The 18,206-nt window shown below is 49.4% G+C and overlaps 1 protein-coding gene across 2 annotated transcripts; it reads right to left on the reverse strand.

Annotated features, from left to right (window-relative positions):
• Positions 1–1,669: 1,669 nt before the first annotated feature.
• Positions 1,670–17,906, reverse strand: HNRNPUL2 (heterogeneous nuclear ribonucleoprotein U like 2). 2 transcript variants are annotated; one of them, XM_073554628.1, is made up of 14 exons: positions 17,433–17,906; positions 16,846–16,978; positions 16,156–16,226; positions 15,752–15,891; positions 14,614–14,704; positions 14,401–14,513; positions 5,982–6,245; positions 5,229–5,351; positions 4,830–4,958; positions 4,575–4,743; positions 4,279–4,464; positions 4,091–4,200; positions 3,866–3,955; positions 1,670–2,142 (listed from the first exon to the last, which is right to left on the reverse strand). In XM_073554628.1, the coding sequence occupies exons 1-14, from the start codon at positions 17,845–17,847 to the stop codon at positions 2,080–2,082; spliced, it is 2,097 nt and encodes a 698-aa protein (XP_073410729.1). In that variant the 5' UTR covers positions 17,848–17,906; the 3' UTR covers positions 1,670–2,079. The 2 variants fall into 2 exon arrangements, with proteins under 2 accessions (XP_073410729.1, XP_073410728.1); XM_073554627.1 differs by having other exon boundaries at positions 1,670–2,145; positions 17,433–17,905.
• Positions 17,907–18,206: the final 300 nt, after the last annotated feature.

Genomic DNA, 18,206 nt, shown 5'->3' on the forward strand with positions numbered 1-18,206 from the left:
AATTGCCCCATATTAAGGAAGAGTCAAGGTGGTTTCACATTAGCGTTTCAGGGCGCAGCGACGGCCTGCGCAAGGCCGCCGCTAAGCCCCGCCACCTCCGCCTACGGGCACATGACGCTGCATGCGTCCCCCATCTTTATCACTGGGGATGCAGGCAGTGCTCACTATGCGTTTGGCGGCGCATGCGTCCTTTTGACGGTGCGCCGACCAGCGCCAAACGCAACCTGTTGCAATTTGGTTGCGCTCGGCGCACCGTCAAAAGGACGCATGCACCGCCAAACGCATACTGCGCACGGCCTGCGTCCCCAGTGATAAAGATAGGGGACGCAGGACGCATGCAGCGTCATACGCCTGTAGACGGAGCTTAGCGGCAGCCATGCGCAGGCCGTTGCTGCGCCCTGAAACGCTAATGTGAAACCACCCTCAGGCGGCCATATCATTCGGACGGGGATCACAATGCATGCTCAGACTGGCCAGCAGCTGCATAGAAATACATGCAGTCATGCTCGGGTCGGGAGAGCAGACCAGTCCGTGCACAGGGTTTGCGGTCCCCGTCCGAGTTATACAGCCGTCTGACTCTGGATCAACGGGCCCCTTACAGACTTTAGTACCTACGATCTGTAATACAACTTTTCAAGAAAGGCATCTTTTACTTTAGTGACCATTCTTCCCTATAAGCATAGTTCTGATACCTACTGCTGAAAGTCAGTGTAAGAGCCATGTGTATCAAGCCCAAATCTTTAGGAAACCAGATTTTTTTTTTTTAGCCTCATTCCCCTCTGCATCCTTTGGCTGGAGATATAGGACAGACATCCTCTATCCCTCCCCCCCATATACATTAAAGGGGTTGTCAGGTGAAAAATAGTTATCACCCATCTACAAAGGACAAGTGATAACCTATAGATTAATAGGGGGCCTGACTGCTTGGGACCCCCCCCCCCCACTATAAGTGCGAGAATGGTGCACTTTTAGCCCAGTTACACTGGAGCAGCAGTTTGTAATCCTGACGGTCGCTTCGTTCATTTTATATGGCAGAGAAAGTAGAAGCATAATGCAGAGCAATGTCATGGAGCAGCGGTCAAACATGTGCGCTGCAACTCCAGTCTATGCATCCCTTTCTGGAGGGGGTCCCAGAGGTCAGACCCTTACAGATCTACAAAATAGCCCTTTCTCTATGGACAGGCGATGATTTTGTTAACCAGACAACTCCTTTAAATGGATAGAAATTTCAAGACTTATTTGGAAGATAAATAGATTTAGCAGGAGAGTCAAGGCCTCCTGCACGCAACCGTACGTAAAGTACCGTAAAAACGACCAAGTACTGCAACAGTCATGTGCATGAAGGCGTGGTACCCAATATGAAGAGCATAAGCCGTGAAGCACAGTGGTAGAAGATTAGTGCAGAAACCAGAGCAATTATGCGCTGTAGTGTCCTAAAAGCAAGGACTGGGGAAGAACAAGTTGTATAAAAGCTGACTCCAAGGGGGCACACAGACAATGTTTAACAAATTATGGTGGGTTTATTTTTCTAGTTATTCTACATTAATAACATTGAAGCCAGAGCAGGGTAAAAAAAATAAAAATAAAAAATAAAAAAAACAAGTGGTGGGCAGCACATACAGATAGTGGGCAGCCCCTTCCCTCCCCCCACAACAAAACTAAGCAGAAATGACATCACACAATTTTTATTTCTTAAAAATGTTTCTTGGCATAAAAATTAAAAAGATTACAGGGTTATAATGAGACGGAAGTAAAAATTACTGCATATTACTCCCAGCTAAGCAGGAGGATGCAGGGCAGGACGGAGCCCTCTGTTGGGACATTCACACAGGTGTCTGCTGTGAGATGTCCCCGGGGGACACTTCTGCAATACACCTCTCACAAAGGTTTCCTAAAGATTGACAAAAAACACACACGTTTAAAGGAGATCAAGTCCATGACCCTTTACATGCGCTGAAACTTTCTTCACAAAAGGATTTTTGCTTTTTTGTTTTAATGTAGAAAAAAAAAAAAAAAAAAAAAAGAAATATACAATCCAAGCCCCCCGTGCTGCCTTTCCCTGCATTATGACTTCTTCTTTCACCGATATCCACGGTAGCCATAATAATCCCAATATTGTGATCGGTCATTGTAGTTCTGCCACTGCTGAGAAAAACAAACAAAATAAATTGAATATAATGCAGAAGGCATCATACTGCGTCCCTAAATCAAAATGTATTTCTCGGCAATCGTATCTAAATGGTTCTACCAAGACCGCGCAGGGTCTGAGTGTTGTGGAAGTAATACAGACCCTAAATGTTGCCGACATTCAAACAGGACTTGCAGCTCTATATAATGATCTGCCATTGTGTTCAACTGTAGACTTGGTGCGAACTGATGCACACGTTCATTTCCATCCGCCAGTGACTCTTTAGTAGCCAGTCTGGTTAGACACTATTGCACCAGGGAAATTTGCACCAACTCGGTTCCAACATATTTTAGATTGCTGGAAGTGGAGAAGCTCTGAGCAAAGTATCCAAGCTAAGCAGCCTGCTAAGAACTCAATTTTTTTTGGTGGGGTAAATTGATGGCCATGCATGCACGTCAGTCCATTCCACATCTATAGGTCTGCAAGAGATGGTAGACTACAGCACTCTGCTCTCCCAGCATTGTGCGATTGGCACAAAGGATCTGCAGGGAATAGGGCTAGTAGTGGAATCCCCAGAAATCAAGTGATCACCTATTTTGTGGGATCAGGTGACAAAATTGAGGAGTAGAGGATTAGTCTCGCTTTCTTCCATATCAGGAAGTGAGCTCGGCTGGTGGAAACACCTTTATGATACGCAATTTGATAGCTGGCAATTGTGCATCGGTCCTCTACCCAGCCAATAAAGCACACATCCTAGGTATCAGGAAAGGTGATGTGGCCTCATACCTCCCTATAATTAAGTGAGCAGAATCCGGATCACCCCTAAGGCCATGTTCACACATTCAGCATTTTACATCAGTATTTGTAAGCCAAAATCAGGAGTGGAAAAATTACAGGAAACGTATAATAGTAATACGTCACCACTTCTGTATTTATCACCCACTCCTGGTTTTGGCTTATAAATACTGATGGAAAATACTGACTAAATACTCAACGCGTGCATATGGCCTACCAGTCACACTATAGGCCATTACATTTCCTGCACTGTATTTAAAAGGATTTTTCCCACCACCTCTCACTCATCAGGGAGCAGCACATCAACATTTTGCCATGTATCATGTCCCTGTGCCATTAGATAGAAAAAGGAAGGGTGCACGAGACACTGCAAGCACCCATCGATTCACCATAATGAAGCAAGAGGCGCTGGATAACCCCTTTAACTTGCGATCGCAATCTTCTATTCAAACTCTAAAGTAATCTCAACACCACCACCACTCTTTACAATGGGTCATTTCTTTTTTACTGAGCTGCAAAGCTAGCCACGACTCATGGACAATAGTGGAGTGGTGCAAAACTTTTTGCCACACGAATGCAGTGCAATCTCAGATCACGAGAAGGAACAAGTGAAACACTAATGTACATTAGAGAGACTGTTAGCCAGAATAACTGTTCAAACCAAGCACAGGCACTCTGTGCACCAAACCATCCAATGCACTTTCCAACCAGCCCGTTTTCCCTTCATCTCCACCTTCCAACCCTTTCCTTAGTTGACAGCTCTGGCTTTATAGAGTTAGGCAAGGACGGTGATAAGATGGAAAACAAGCAGGTTGGAAGGTGCACTTAAATGTTTGGCAACGCCAAGGAGCAAGAGTGCCTGTACTTCAGTGGAACAGTCATTCTGTGCCAACAAAGTCCCTATAAGTGTGAATGGCAAAGAAATTCTTAAACCAAACTTACCCCTCCCCTATTCTGTGGTCTGTAGTTCTGTTGTCCTCCGTAGTATCTATTTTGCTGGTCAGAATAACGATCATAGAAATTCTGGTAACCCTGGAAGATTGATGGAGAGTAAAAACGATAGAAATACACAGACTTCACATGTGCAGTTCAGCCTACATGTAGTCAGTACAAATTAATGATATTTACTACAAAGCTTGACATATGTCTCATGCACCAGTTACTTACCCCTCTTTGGGGCGCCCAGTATTGCCGTGGTGGCTGCTGATGATATGGTTGCGGTCTGGAGTGATGCATGTACATACGATTGTTAAAGTTTCTCTGTTGCTGGTAGTTTCCTGAGGAGGAAAGCAAGTGACCCATCAAAGAACGTTGTGGAGTAGTGTATTATCCCATGCATGAGATTTAGGACTTACCACCCCCTCGTCCTCTGTCTGTGCGAGCCCGCTTCTGCATGCGATTTCCCTTCTTCTCGTTGGTGGGCAGCTTCTGGCGGGCTTCTTTCTTAGCCTCACCCACCAAAGAGTCCGCTTCTTCCTGGTCAAGCTCCGCATAGATAACATCTTCTAGAAACTCATTCTTTGCAGGGATCACAAAGTTGGCTAAAAAGATGGGGGGGGGGGGGGGATACACAAAAGATTAAGAACTGGTACAACTTACAAAATCGGCCAGAGCATTCACTAACTTAGTCAGCATTCACTAACTTAGCTACCTTTCATTTCCAGGAGCACATAGTCTGGAACGATCTCCTCCTCTTTCTCCTTGCGAGACTCCAACCTCTTCTTCCATTCGTCATCCTTGAGGACCAGCACGACAGCTTTGCGCTGAAACCCTTTAAAGCAGTGCATCTTCCTGCGCTGAGCTGAACCGTAAACTGTGCACTGCGAGATGAAAGTCAAAGCGATCGGACAGAAGCCACAAGGCAAGAGCCCCGTTCATCTGAAGTCATGCGCTACCACTTTCTCACCTGATCAATAATGTAATTCCCCTTCCTGCGGGCAGCAACAGGTACCAGTCTAATGAGACATTTTGTTGCCAACTGGACAAGGTTATCCTTTGCTTTCTGGTCCTGTTCTGGGGCATCCAGACCAGCGGTCTGAAAAATGGGGAAGAAAGAAAAGCCAGACTGGCTAATTACTTTAAAATGTAGGAGAAAACTTTTTTTTTTTTAAAGGAAAATATTGGTTATAATTGAGTTGCCCATCAGTAGAACAGAGACAATTGCGACTGCAAGGATCATTGCAACGCCAAAAACTTTTTTTTCTTTTAAAGCCAACCAGTCATGTCTAATTTGAACAGGCATCTACACACCGCCTGCACATTCTGGAAGCTGTCAATTAGTGCTTTACCCAATTTCCTCACATACCTTTAGCTGTGGGATTAATGCTTCTGTAGACAGATGATGGAATCGCTTTTCTGGGTTGTCTTTGATGTATTTTTGGGCCCAAGTAGTTTTGCCAGTGCCTGGGAGACCAATCATCAGTAAAACCTGGAAACAAAAAACACACAAGTTAGAACAGCCATCAGGTTGTCATTGTAAGGCTATGTGCACACGCTGCGGCTCCGCTGCGGTTTTGACTGCAGCAGTTCTGCAGTGTACAGTAGCATGTTATCCTATGGGATTTACATTCTGCTGTGCACACGCTGCGGATTTTTAACTGCGGAAAAGCTGCGGTTTTGAAACCGCAGAAACAATTGACATGTCAATTATTTCTGCGGATTCTGCTGCGGTTTGCCACCTATTCCATTGTCCAAGTGGCAAACCGCAGGTATTTTACCTGCTGTTTTGCAGACAAAAATCCGCAGGTGAATCTGCAGTGTGTGCACATAGCCTAAGGATTTCTCAGGTTTCATCACGATAGCTCCTTATTAGGGTGCAGTCAGACGTCCGACCAGCCGTGGTTCAATCAGACAAGCAAAATGGCTTCATAGAAATTTACGAAGCAGTCACACTCAGGTCAAGAAACCAAAAGGGTCCGTGCATTGTGGTCCCATCTATGAGCAGTTTGCACATATGTCTGAATGCACCCCGAGAAGGATCAGATTCCCTGTTAGGCTCCATCAGCAATACAATTTGCAGCACTAAACAATGACCCATGGCTATGGTATCGGCACCGACCTCACACTCTTCTGCACTGCTAGGTGGAAGAGGTGTCCTCGTCAGGTCCTCCGACTGAACGTCTTTAACAAATGAGAAGCTGTCTGGTGGTGGATGCCAGGGTTCCTCCTTTTGACCAAAGTTGACCTGGAAAGTGCAGCCTTTGCACAAGATATGGGGCAGCAGTGCTTTCTCTCCCAAAGTACTTTTATCCACAACAAAAGTCTGACCCAAGTCAGTGCCATTTTTAGAGAAGGATATCTCCACTGGGTCAGCGTCTAGGTTCTGCAGGTGAGAAAACAAGAGACCGCACGCAAGTAAAGGTTAGTCTATAGTAGCATTTGGCGCTATCTGGTGCGATAATGCTATTAACCTCATATATAGAGTTAATATGCAGGTTATTAGCGTTATGCAAGTGCCTGACAAAGCAGCAGCTGGAAGAAAATTAACTTTCCCCAGGAAGCCGCCAGCTTACAGTCGTGCCTGGAGCAATTAGTCGCAGCAGACACCAACCACAAATCAGCACTGGCTGAAAGCAGTCTCTATACTGATGCACTGCAGACCGGCTGGCAGTCCTGCGGTGTGCTTAGTACCCGCTGTTACCAATTGCTCCAGGCAAAGCTGGATTTCAGAGTAAGGTATATTTACACTGAAATGCAGCGGTCATTTAATAGTCTGCACAGAGGCAGCCGATGCTGAAGGTTTCCACCAAACGACCTGTAATAGTCCAGCACCAGTCCAGTTTACACAGCGCTATGCTGCCGAGAACAATGATCTTTTTATCTGACGAATGTGTAACCGGCGAGTGATTGGCAGCCCTTCTAGACTACGAGATTACAGGGAAACAACGCTCCAATACAATTATCGTGCAGCATAAATACAACTTTCTCCCAATAATTTTACTGTAAAGTAATATTTAAAGAAATCCTAATACATTAGGACAAGTGTACATTTAAAGCAAAGAATAAAGTCATTAGAAGGGGTGCTTTGAAAATAAAAAAAAGCATTTTTTTTCTAAAGTTCCAAAAAGGAGATTTGTGTACTCACCGTAAAATCTCTTTCTCTTAGCCTCTAAGTCAGGGACACAGAACCATGGGTGTTATGCTGCTGTCCACTAGGAGGCGACACTATGCATAATCTGAAAAAGATTAACTATGGCTCCTCCTCTGCAGTATACACCCCTGGACGGCCGTCAGCCTTCTCCAGTTTTGTGCAAAAGCATTAGGAAGAACATAACAAACATAACCATGCCTGTAAGAAGGCCACTCTGTACGAGCTCAAAGAACAATATGAGAACTGAACCATAACAACGGCCCGTAAGGGCAACAGGGTGGGAGCTGTGTCCCCCAATTAGAGGCTAAGAGAAAGATTTTACGGTGAGTACACAAAAATCTCCTTTACTCTGTCTCCTCATTGGGGGACACAGAACCATGGGACGCCCCAAAGCAGTCCCTGGGTGGGAAGCAGTGGACGAATATTGTGCCAGCAGGTCCCTAAACTTGTGGCACTGCCGCCTGCAGAACCCATCTACCCAGGCTCGCATCTGCTGAGGACTGGGTATGAACACTGTAGTGTTTCGTAAACGTGTGCAGGCTAGTCCAAGTGGCAGCCTTACACACTTGTTGTGCCGAAGCCTGGTGACGAATGGCCCAGGAGGCCCCTACCGCCCACGTAGAAGTGTGCCGTGATACCGTCCGGAAGAGGAGAGTTGTTAAGGCGGTAAGCCTCTTGTATGGTGGACTTTATCCACCTGGCAAGGGTAGCTTTGGAAGCCGGCAGACCCTAGCGAACGCCTTCCGGAAGGAAAAGGGAATCAGACTTCCGGAAGGGTGCGGTCCTAGACACGTATATACGCAATGCCCTGATGAGGTCAAGCGCATGCAGAGCCTTCTCCACTCTATGAACCGAAATCAGGCAAAGGGACGGCAGTGAAATTTCCTCATTGAGGTGGAAGTTGGTCACAACCTTCGGAAGGAAGGATGGTACTGTACAGAGAACCACCTTGTCCTGGTGAAAAGCTAGGAAGGGCCGTCTGCAGGAGAGTGCTGACAATTCCGACACCCTGCGTAGCGAGGTGATTGCCACCAGAAAAAACACCTTCTGTGACAGAAAGCGGAGTGGGACTTCCTTAAGGGGTTCGAAAGGTGGTTCCTGCAATGCTGTCAGGACCAGGTTGAGGTCCCACGTTCCCAGTGGACGTCTGTAGGGGGGAGCTAATCGGGAAACTCCCTGGAGAAAAGTCCTTACTTGTGGCTTGTTTGCAATACGCCTTTGGAAAAGCACTGAAAACGCTGACTGTCATGAACTCATTTTCTGCTCCACCAGTTGAGAGTTCCCCTTCCGTTCTACCTCTGGTGGTGACAGGAGGTAGTGCGGTTGGTTTAAGTGGTAGTGATCTGCCACCTGATGAGGAAGATAACGATTGGATCTCTGGAGTAGAAGACTGGATATAAGACAGCCGACACCCTATCCGGGTGCTGGTGATTCAGTCTGCTTCTCAGGTCCTGGACTTCAGCTCTCTTCCAGTCTTCTCAAGTTAAGTTTGTTTTTTGCTATTGTTCACACTTGCGCTTGTTGGTCAATTCAGTTTTGTGTGTAATCAGCCTGCCCCTGCTGGGGCTATGCTGAAATTCCACTCCTATTAATCAGTATTTGCCAATCTGCTTTTTGTCCCTTATTAGATTGGCCTTTTTTTTGCTCTGTCTCAGAATATTTCAGAGTGCTGATATAGGTTTAGAAGTCTAGTGACTTCAGGGTTAATTTTGCCATCAGAAGTGTTGGACAATATTTTTGTAGTTTTTTTTTGGCAGATTGCAGACAGTGTCTTTCCTTTTCTGTCCTTTTAGTTAGCCAGGCCCCATCGTTTCAGCCTATTTCCCTGCCTTTGTTTGTATTTTCATCTTGTTTCACCGTCAATACATGTGGGGGGCTGTCTTTCCTTTGGGGTCTGCTCTGGGGCAGTTAGTTTTCCTCTTTTCCTGCTTTAGGCTTATGTAGTTCTCCGGTTGTGACGAGGCGTCTAGGACCAACGTAAGAACGCTCCACGACTGCTTCTCTTTGTGCGGTTAAGATCAGGGATCTGCATAGTTACCAACTTCTCTGGTTTTCTGAGACTTAGCTTGTCTTTTTTTCCTCCTCGGTTTCCCATTCATAACAGCTGACACCTGGCTCTTAAGGGAGCCTAGGGATAGTCTGGCATCCAGGCCCGATTGAAGAAAACCAAGTACCTTTGGGAGGGAATAAGGGAGTGGGACCTGTCCGTGAGATTCGCACCAGGTAAAGAAAGCTCTCCAGGTACGGTAATAGATCTTGGCGGAGGCTGGCTTCCTTGCCCTGATCATGGTCGTAATGACGTTCGGTGAGAGCCCTGCCTGGGTTAGAACCCAGGTCTCAAGGGCCACGCCGTCAAATTGAGAGCCCCTAAGTTCTGATGGTAGAACAGACCTTGTGACAGAAGGTCGTGACGGTCGGGGAGATGCCAGGGGGCGTCTGCTGTAAGTTGTACGATGTCGGCGTACCATGTACGTCTGGGCCAGTCCGGCGCGATCAGGATGGTTGGAACTCCCTCTTGTTTGATCTTCCTCACGACTCTGGAGATCAGGGGGAGGGGTGGAAAAATGTACAGGAGCTGTAACTGGGTCCAGTCCTGAACCAGGGCATCCGCTCCGAGCGACCGCGGGTCACGTGTCCTGGCCATGAAATTGGGAGACCTTGGCATTGAGGTGGGATGCCATTAGGTCCACGTCCGGGGTCCCCCAGCGATGGCAGATGTGGTGAAAAATTTCGGGATGGAGAGACCCCCAGCCCCCGAGTCCATTCTTTGTCTGCTGAGGAGTCGGCTTCCCAATTGTCCACACGGAATGTGGACCGCAAAGTACAGACCTCGTGTCTTCCGCCAAGTGGAGGATATGAGCCACTACTCTCATCGCCTGGGTACTGCGGGTCCCGCCTTGGTGATTCACATATGCCACCGCCGTGGCATTGTCCAACTGTATCCTGATATGAGAGACTGCCAGCAAGTGATGAAAGGCTCTCAATGCCAGGAGGATGGCCCGAATTTCCAGGATGTTGATGGGCAAGGTCACTTCCACTGGTGACCACTTGCCTTGTGCCCTGTAATGTAGGTGCACCGCACCCCAACCTGTCAGGCTTGCATCGGTGGTCAGGACCTTCCATTGACCTGAAAGGATTTTCCCCTTGGAAGCAAAGTTGGCTTGAGCCACCAGTATAGGGACCTCCTGGTTGACGATGTTAGCCGGAACTCCCAGTCGAGGGAGAAAGAATTCCTGTTCCAGGACATGAGGATGGCTAGTTGAAGAGGCCTGAGGTGAAACTGGGCAAGTGGTACCGCCTCCGTTGCTGCTGCCATCCTGCCGAGGACTCATGGCGAACCGGAGAGATCGGGGGGGGGGATTGCGGAGGAGTATGCAAACTCCCAGAGAGCCAGTGCCTTGTCCCTGGGAAGGAGCACCAGCCCCCTGGAGGTGTCGAAGAGCATCCCCAGGAAGGTCAGGGACTGACTCGGGGTAGTTGATGACTTTTGTAGGTTGACTAACCAGCCCAGGCGACTCCGTGTCAATTGTGATTGAGACGCTGACCTCGCAGTCCTTGAAGGTGGAGGCCTTGATGAGAAGGTCGTCCAGGTATGGAACGACTACAATGCCTCTGGAGTGTAGAACGTCCATGGTGGCTGCCATGATCTTGGTAAACGTTCTGGGAGCTGTGGCGAATCCGAACGGGAGAGCCACAAACTGGTAGTGGTCCTGGTTTATTGCGAACCTGAGAAATCTTTGATGGGCGGGAGCAATTGGTATATGCAGGTATGCGTCTTGTATGTCTATGGAGGCGAGATATTCTCCCTGCTCCATGAACGCAATGATGGACCAAAGGGACTCCATGCGAAAATGACGAACGCGTACATATTTGTTGAGTTGTTTTAGGTCTAGTATGGGCCGAACGCTGCCTCCTTTCTTGGGGACTACAAATAGATTGGAGTAGAACGTAGAACCCTCGGAAGCGTTCGGTCGCGGGCGGGAACCGGTACTACGACTCCTGCTTGAAGAAGAGAGGAGACCGCTTGGTGGAAGGCACGAGCCTTGTCTGGCGGTTTTGGTGGAACAGAGAGGAAGAACCGGTTCGGTGGACTGGAAGTGAACTCTATCTTGTATCCGGAAGACACTATTTCCCTGACCCACATGTCAGACTTGATGAAAGAGTATAAGTCGTCCGCCTACTGGTGGGGTGTCTTCAGAATTTCGCCTCATCGTGACTCACGAACTCCGGAGGTTTTCCTCCTTTGGGCTTCGCCTGGTCTGCTTTCGACTGCCAGGTCCGGCCTCTGCGCCGCCCGTGGGTTGTCCCTGCGTGGAGAGCGGTTACGATTTTGTGCTGGGCGCAAGACGGACCAGCCCGAAGAATTCCGAAAGGATCGGAATCGTGTTTGGTTACGCCGTTTAAACGTGCGCTTAGGTTTTAGTTGAGGGAGAGAGGTACTCTTACCCCCAGTGGCGTTTGATATCATGTCCAACTTTTCACCGAAAAGCCATCCACTGAGGTACGGGAGATGCGTGAGGGACTTCTTTGAGGCCGCATCCGCTTTCCATTCCCGCAGCCAGAAGATACGCCGAATTGTTATGGCGTTTGCTGCTATCCCCGCTACACCTCTTGCAGAATCCAGGGATGCATGAAGCATGTAATCTGCTACCACTTCTATTTGAACCGCTTGGTCCGACAGGCTCAGGATTTGACGCTTGGAGGCCAGCTTGCAATTTTTTGGCCGAAGCCAGAATGGCCTTGGCCGCCCAAACTGAAGCGAACGCGGGGGCCAGGGAGGCCCCTGCCTCTTCGAAAACTGAACGAGCCATGTGTTCTACCTGCCGGTCTGCTGCGTCCCTGAGGGTTGAGCTATCTGGCAGTGAGAGGAGGGTCTGTGCTGCTAGCCTAGAGACTGGGGGGTCCACTTCGGGTGGGTCTGTCCACTGTTTGGTGTCCTTTTGTGGGAAGGGGTACCTAGCCTCCAAATATTTGCGATTGGTGAAATTCATCTCAGGCTGCGAAAACTGCTTGGTAAGGATCGCCTGAAATGCCAGGTGGTTAGTGAAGACTTTAGGTGGTTTCAGAACACCTTCAAAGCAAATCTTATGTTCTGGGGCTTCCGGGGTTGGATCGGAAATGTCCAGCACCCGATGGATGGAAGAGATTATGTCCTCAACTAGCGCTGTATTGCTAAGGGGACAAGGGACCAGAGACCTCTCCGTTTCGTTGTCTGAGTCGGAGTCACAGATGCCTTTCGAATCCTGCATATCGCTGAGGCGTTCCCTGGTGGGTGAGCTGGGGCGGAGGTGTCCTGTAGGCGGGGGTCGCTGTGGAGATGTGCATTGTCTGTCGCTGGTAGGGGACGGACTAGTTGACCTGGAACTACGGTCTCTCTCCCTAGAGGGGGCTTACCGTGTGCTATGGGATGATGCAGAGGAACGCGACGTGTGTGTATGCTTACGTCTGGGAGAGCCAGAAACGGCCTGTCCCTGAGTGGAGCAGTCCCTTTGCTGGGTAACGCTCAGAGCCGAGACATGACCCTGCAGAGCCTGGAGTAATGTGGAGGTTAGGTTATCTATGGACTGCGTCAGACTGTGACATCTGGGTAGCCCATTCCGGCATGGTAGCATCCGCTGAAGCATTGGTAGGAGCCTCTTGGGGTTCTGACCCAGTATTCTGGATACAGTCCCGACAGTGGGGGTACGTGCTGCCACTGAGGAGAGTGGTTTTGCAGGCTGTGCAGAATGCATAAAAGCAGTCCTGCCTGGTTCTCTTGTACCTTGAGCCCAGCATAGTGCGGAGAGCGCGGAAGGGCAGGCTATGGGAGAGCCCTACAGGGGTGGATATGCAGGGGAAACTTATATGAGAGCCTTACAGGGAATCCGGATTCACAGCCGAGCAAAAAAACCTGAGCTGTGATCTTACACCACCAGTGTGCCCCTAGGTCCAGTGCTGAAGATCCACAGTCCTGTGCCCCCCCAGAGACTGGGCTGGCGTGGTGCTCTGCTGATGCCTGCATCAGAAATGGCCGCCGAGGATGAGGAGGGAGAAGAAGGGGGCGGAGAGCTGAGAAAGAGCATGCAGAGATGTGTAAAAACGCGCCCTTTCTGCCTCGATCCGCCCCTTCTATGACACTGTAGAGTGTCATATTTATCTGGGGGGCAGCGACCTAAGCTAGGCCAAAGCCGCGGCCTAAATTAGATATCGATGCCCAGAAAGGGCTTCAGGCCGGCGTGGTAGTCTGGGAGGGGGTCGGATCTTAACCGGACCCCCCCGGATTGGAAGGCAGGCTAGCGGTGGGGCCACAATTGGAAGCGGGGCCCTGTGACTGGTCCCCCTGAGGCGCTATGGAGCTGGTGCTGCCGCTGAGACAGGGGCGCAGGGAGCCTTGTATCTATATGTGCCATGCCTGCCCGCACTCCCCACTGGCCCCGACAGGAGTCCGCAGCTGGGCTGGGGTCCCTGGATACAGTGAGCTGCAGATTACCGAAGTACAGGCCCTACCTGAGGCGTCTCAATCCAATACCCCCAGAGGGGGATTAGGGAGGGTGCTGCTGTCACCATCAGGGGGCTTCTTCCTCACCCTCAACCCAAGACCAAAAGGAATTGGGGAAGGAGGGGGGTCTCAACTTCGAGCCAGCAACCGCAGGACTGGGGAAGGAGTGACATGGGGAACGGCAATCTCTACTTCAACCGGGCACCCCATAATAGGGGGCCGAGGAAGGAGCCATGCCGGGAGTCTCACAGGAGACTCGCTTTTCTTCATCTGTCATCCGGGAAAAAAAACAGTGAAAAAAAAGGTCTTTAGGTGTGCCTCCTTGCAACACTAAGCAAAAATTGGAGAAGGCTGACGCCGTCAAGGGGTGTATACTGCAGAGGAGCCATAGTTAATCTTTTTAGGATTATGCATAGTGTCACCTCCTAGTGGACAGCAGCATAACACCCCATGGTTCTGTGTCTCCCAATGAGGTGACAGTAAAAACCCTTTAATTTGCTAAACTGGTTTGTTAAAATACAGCTGCCCTGTTAGAATGACAGAAACCTGGATGGGTCCCTGTGAGCATGTGCTACAACTTCTCATACCCCTCACTTGGCCCCCATAAAATAAAGCGCGTGCTCCCCTCCCGTGCAGTTACGGCACTTGTCACGACAAGAGTATCGGAGCCCTGCGAGAACATGGGCATCCAATAGTTTGAGATCAGCTGTAGCCATGGGTCACATCAACTGCACGAGAGCACCGGGACCACGAGTGCTGACACCACGCGAACGACGGGAGGAGAGTATAAGTTTTACTATTTTATGGGGTCAAACATTTTGATCAAAAATATGTTGTCTTAGTAGTTGATGACCCCTTTAATGCTCACCTGTCAACAGTATATGGTTTTTAGGTAAAGCAGTAACTTACAGCCAGACAACCGATCACATCATTTACTTCATACGATTCCCCATAGGTTTCGAAATTTCCACTGGTGACCTTGAGCCCACGGCCATCGTATGCAAAGGACAAGTCATCCTCACCTGTGAGACACAAGAAGTATAAGCAGTGGGCAGCTCAGCGTTAGAACGAGATGACACATCAGTAACAGAGGTAGGACAGAGTAAAGAGTACAGCCATTACCCAGCTGAGGAGCAGAGCCGCTCACAGACCAGCCCACGCGGAGTAACGGAGTTTCTGTAACACCCTCCTTCACAGGAAGATTCTCAATCACCTACAAAACAAGAAGAGGATCACATTGGGTTTTCAGCCTCAGCGAGAATGGTCAGACAGCAGCATGGGGGGGAAAACCAGAATCTGGTCAACCTCCCTGCAGAGTGCAATAAAGTCACAAGAAAAGAAGAGTTCTCCAGAGTGAAGAGGAAAAGCACCCACATTTATTTGTATGGTCTCATTTCGAAGACCACTTTTGTACTAAAGGGGTTATCCGGCATTTTGTTTATTTCTCCTATGGGGTCAAGAACGTACAGGCAGGTAGTTGCCAGTTTATGCCATCTCATGGTGGGCACGAATCACTCCTGCTTCTTTTGACCTCACGTCAACAAAGTGTCCCTTTCTCGTCTGCTCTGCTGTCGATTGGGCGTCACTGCCAACATCATCCTGTGACAGCTGGCTTCTTGTTGCCCATCAGCATGACATCGGAAATGACACCCTATCAACAGATCAGAAGAAAAGCAGCTCTGTCAACGTAATGTCACTAGAAGCCATAGCTGTTAGGAATTGATCATGACCTCGGAGCCAGCAGAGATCATTCCCAGGCAGGTAGTAAGTCACAGTTTGCCTGTACGATCTTAGTCCCGTAAGAAAAAAAAATCTAAGTTGCCAGATAATCCCTTTAACCATACAGTTGAGTTAATGGCAGTAACTGCTTTTTTGCAGAAGTGTCATTCATTCTAGTCAAGATCATTCTTCATCCTAGCTATGGTTTGTAGCTCAGCACATGATCATGGAAATAATCTATATACAGATCAGATCCCGAGGAGGGGCTCTGCAGCAGTCTTGAATGGAGTGAACTTCAGATCCATTCATTGACTATGGTGCAGCTGGAAATCGACTACAGCGATCAGCTTTCTCCAGCATGCCATAGACCACAAAATAAACAGAGGCTGGGCATGAACAACTCTGCTCCCAGTCAAGACTCTTCTACAAATCTGTGTCCTCACACGGATCCAGTGGCTAGAAAGCATTTTTTCTGGGAATAACATTTTCAGAAGTGTAAGCGCCCCCTTAAGTAAAGACACTGCATAACCAAAAATCTCACCTTGACCTCAAAGTAGGCCTTCCCCTTTGTGGCTCCATGTGTAGCGCGGGATCCTGACCACAGTGAAGGGAATTTCTCAGAAAACAGTGGACGGCCACCGAAGCGATCCTTATCCATTTTAAACTGCAGATCACAGGTAGCTGAAACCGGAAACAAAGACCGAGAAATCAAGACAAAATCTTTCCTATTCTGGAGACTTGGCTTTCAAAAATGAGGACAGAAATTTTGTATAAAACCACCCTTGAAAGATATGGATGACTAATAAAAAAATTATTTGTAAATATTAATCGAGATGATTAATAAAGATCTAGATTAAAAGAAAGTGATTTCTTGGAGGAGGTCGTTCAGAGAATGCAGATTGTGCGTGAACGCAAGCGGAGGAAAAAGTGGACAAAAGGACTTACATTTATCAAGACATAGTACACCTTCTTCCACTTCATCGCCTGCTTCCTCTGGGGGCACAGGGGACTTGGATCTGGAATTAAAAATATGAAAACAAAATAATTTTTGTAAAAGGAGTGGGAGGAACAAGATAAAGTGACATGTTAAAAAGTATCCCTGGACTGTTCTACTACGACTAAGGGCGGTGTCGCCAGAAACACATCAGATAATTAACGTCTATGGACTTTGAAAAAACAATAAAGACATGTTATTGTAATAATTATCAGATGGATGTGCTGAAAGAAAGGTAGTTGGAGCTTAGTGGCCACGCTCAGCGACCAGCATAACATTTTTGTATGAGTGTAACCCAATCCACAACAGAAGCGGACAGACATGTGAAATTTCTCTTAGCGACAGACTTCTGAGCGCACTGTGCACACTGTCAGGTATCCCTTATTTCCAGGGCTCACGTGACAAGCAGGTAATCTGCGGCCTTACAGTCACAGCAGCCGGAAATCTCATCACTCTATAGATCCTTGTGAGAAGCGGATGAGAATACAGTCAGCAAATGAGCGGCCTGGAGATAAGAGGGGAATCCTGACAGTCTGCACAGTGCCACAAAGCCAGCAATCTGCTATAACAGAAACCTGTGGAGCACACAATTTGGTGCCTCGCACCCCATTAAAAAAAGCGGAGGGAAGCGCTGGTCTCACCGGCTGTAATAGCCTTCCTCCTTGTATTCGTGATAGGTGCGTCCCCGCTGCTCCTCCTCTCGCACCCGCTTCACCCCTTGCCGGGGGGCTCCGGTGTTCCTGGCCTGCTTATCCCTTTTCCCCTTCTTCCCATCTATAAATAACAACAAGAAAAAAAAAATGGAGGATTCTGAGGTTTTGCAGCAATGTCTGAAACGCGCTGGAGGGGGGTGCAAATCCAGGGAATCCGATCTTCACTCCTGGCCAGGATTCCAGGGTCAGAGGTGAACACCGGGTGTCCCCAGCGCATTTTGGACTGCTGGCCTCTGATCGGTACACCCTGCAGTGGCAAAGATGGCAGCTAGGGGGCGGTATGATATAATCAGACCATGGAGCTCCTCACCCGGACACTACACAGCTGCTGTAGATCTACATCTGCCAGCATGCCCCCCAGCAGCTGTGTAGTGTCCGGGTGAGGAGCTCCATGCCCAGATTATATCACACCGCCCCCTAGCTGCCATCTCCGCCACTGCAGGGCTCTGACCGGAGAGGAGCAGCCCCGGTGTCACCTCTGCGGCCCCCGCCGCCATCTTCCCGCCGCCGCTCACCTCCCGCCTCCTCTTTCTGCGCTGCTCCATTCAGATTGCCCGCGCCATCCCCAGCAGGTGGAGCCGCGTCCGTCGCCTCCGCAGCGCCCTCTGCAGGAGGCGAGGCCGCATCCTCCCGGGTGGCGGGCTCCGCCGCGGTCTCGTCGTCCTCCTCTTCCTCCTCCTCCAGCGGGTCCTCGGCCGCTGGGTCTTCCTCCTCCCCCTCGCCGAGCTCGAGGGCCCGCTCTTCCTCCGTCTCCTCCTCCATGCTGCCCGCCGCTCTCTCCTCGTCGCCTCCTCCCAGCATCTCGGAATCCAGCGCCTCCTGCAGCCGATCGCTCAGCTCGGCCTTCAGTCCCCGGCAATCCAGCCCCCTCCGCTGCAGCTCAGCGCGCAGCTCCGTCACTTTCATCCTGCGCGGGTCCAGGCCGCTCATGATGCCGCTGATCACAGATAAAGACACAGGGCGGATGTGCTCTCAACAGACAGGAAGTGGACGAGGCTCCGGAGACCACGCCCCGGAAGTGGGCGGTAACCCTGGCGGAAGTAGGCCTTGTATTTACTACTCACAGGCCGACATCTCTGATTGGGGGCGTTCCCTTAACGTTTTGTCATCTGATTGGATAAACCGAGCGGTTCATGCAAATTCATTGAATGTTTGGACCTATAATAAGTGAACTGAAGAAATGTCACGCCCCTGGCGCACGTTCATTGGCTGTTTCTTTTCACGTGACTGAGTCTCGTGTTCCCGCCTGTTTTTTTGACTGGCAGTTGATGTGCGCTGACGTAGCAGCC

The sequence above is a fragment of the Dendrobates tinctorius genome, unplaced genomic scaffold (assembly GCF_039654945.1).
Source record: "Dendrobates tinctorius isolate UK_male_01 unplaced genomic scaffold, ASM3965494v1 ptg000211l, whole genome shotgun sequence".
Lineage (NCBI taxonomy): Eukaryota > Metazoa > Chordata > Amphibia > Anura > Dendrobatidae > Dendrobates > Dendrobates tinctorius.

Bases quoted from the DNA above. Each gene is read 5' to 3' on its own strand.
- HNRNPUL2 (XM_073554627.1), bottom strand. From the start codon at position 17,847: ATGAGCGGCCTGGACCCGCGCAGGATGAAAGTGACGGAGCTGCGCGCT. The intron at 15,892-16,155 runs GTAAGTCCTTTT...TTCCGGTTTCAG, and splicing joins TGTACTATGTCTTGATAAAT to CTACCTGTGATCTGCAGTTT. The intron at 6,246-14,400 runs GTAAGTTACTGC...TCTCACCTGCAG, and splicing joins ATGTGATCGGTTGTCTGGCT to AACCTAGACGCTGACCCAGT.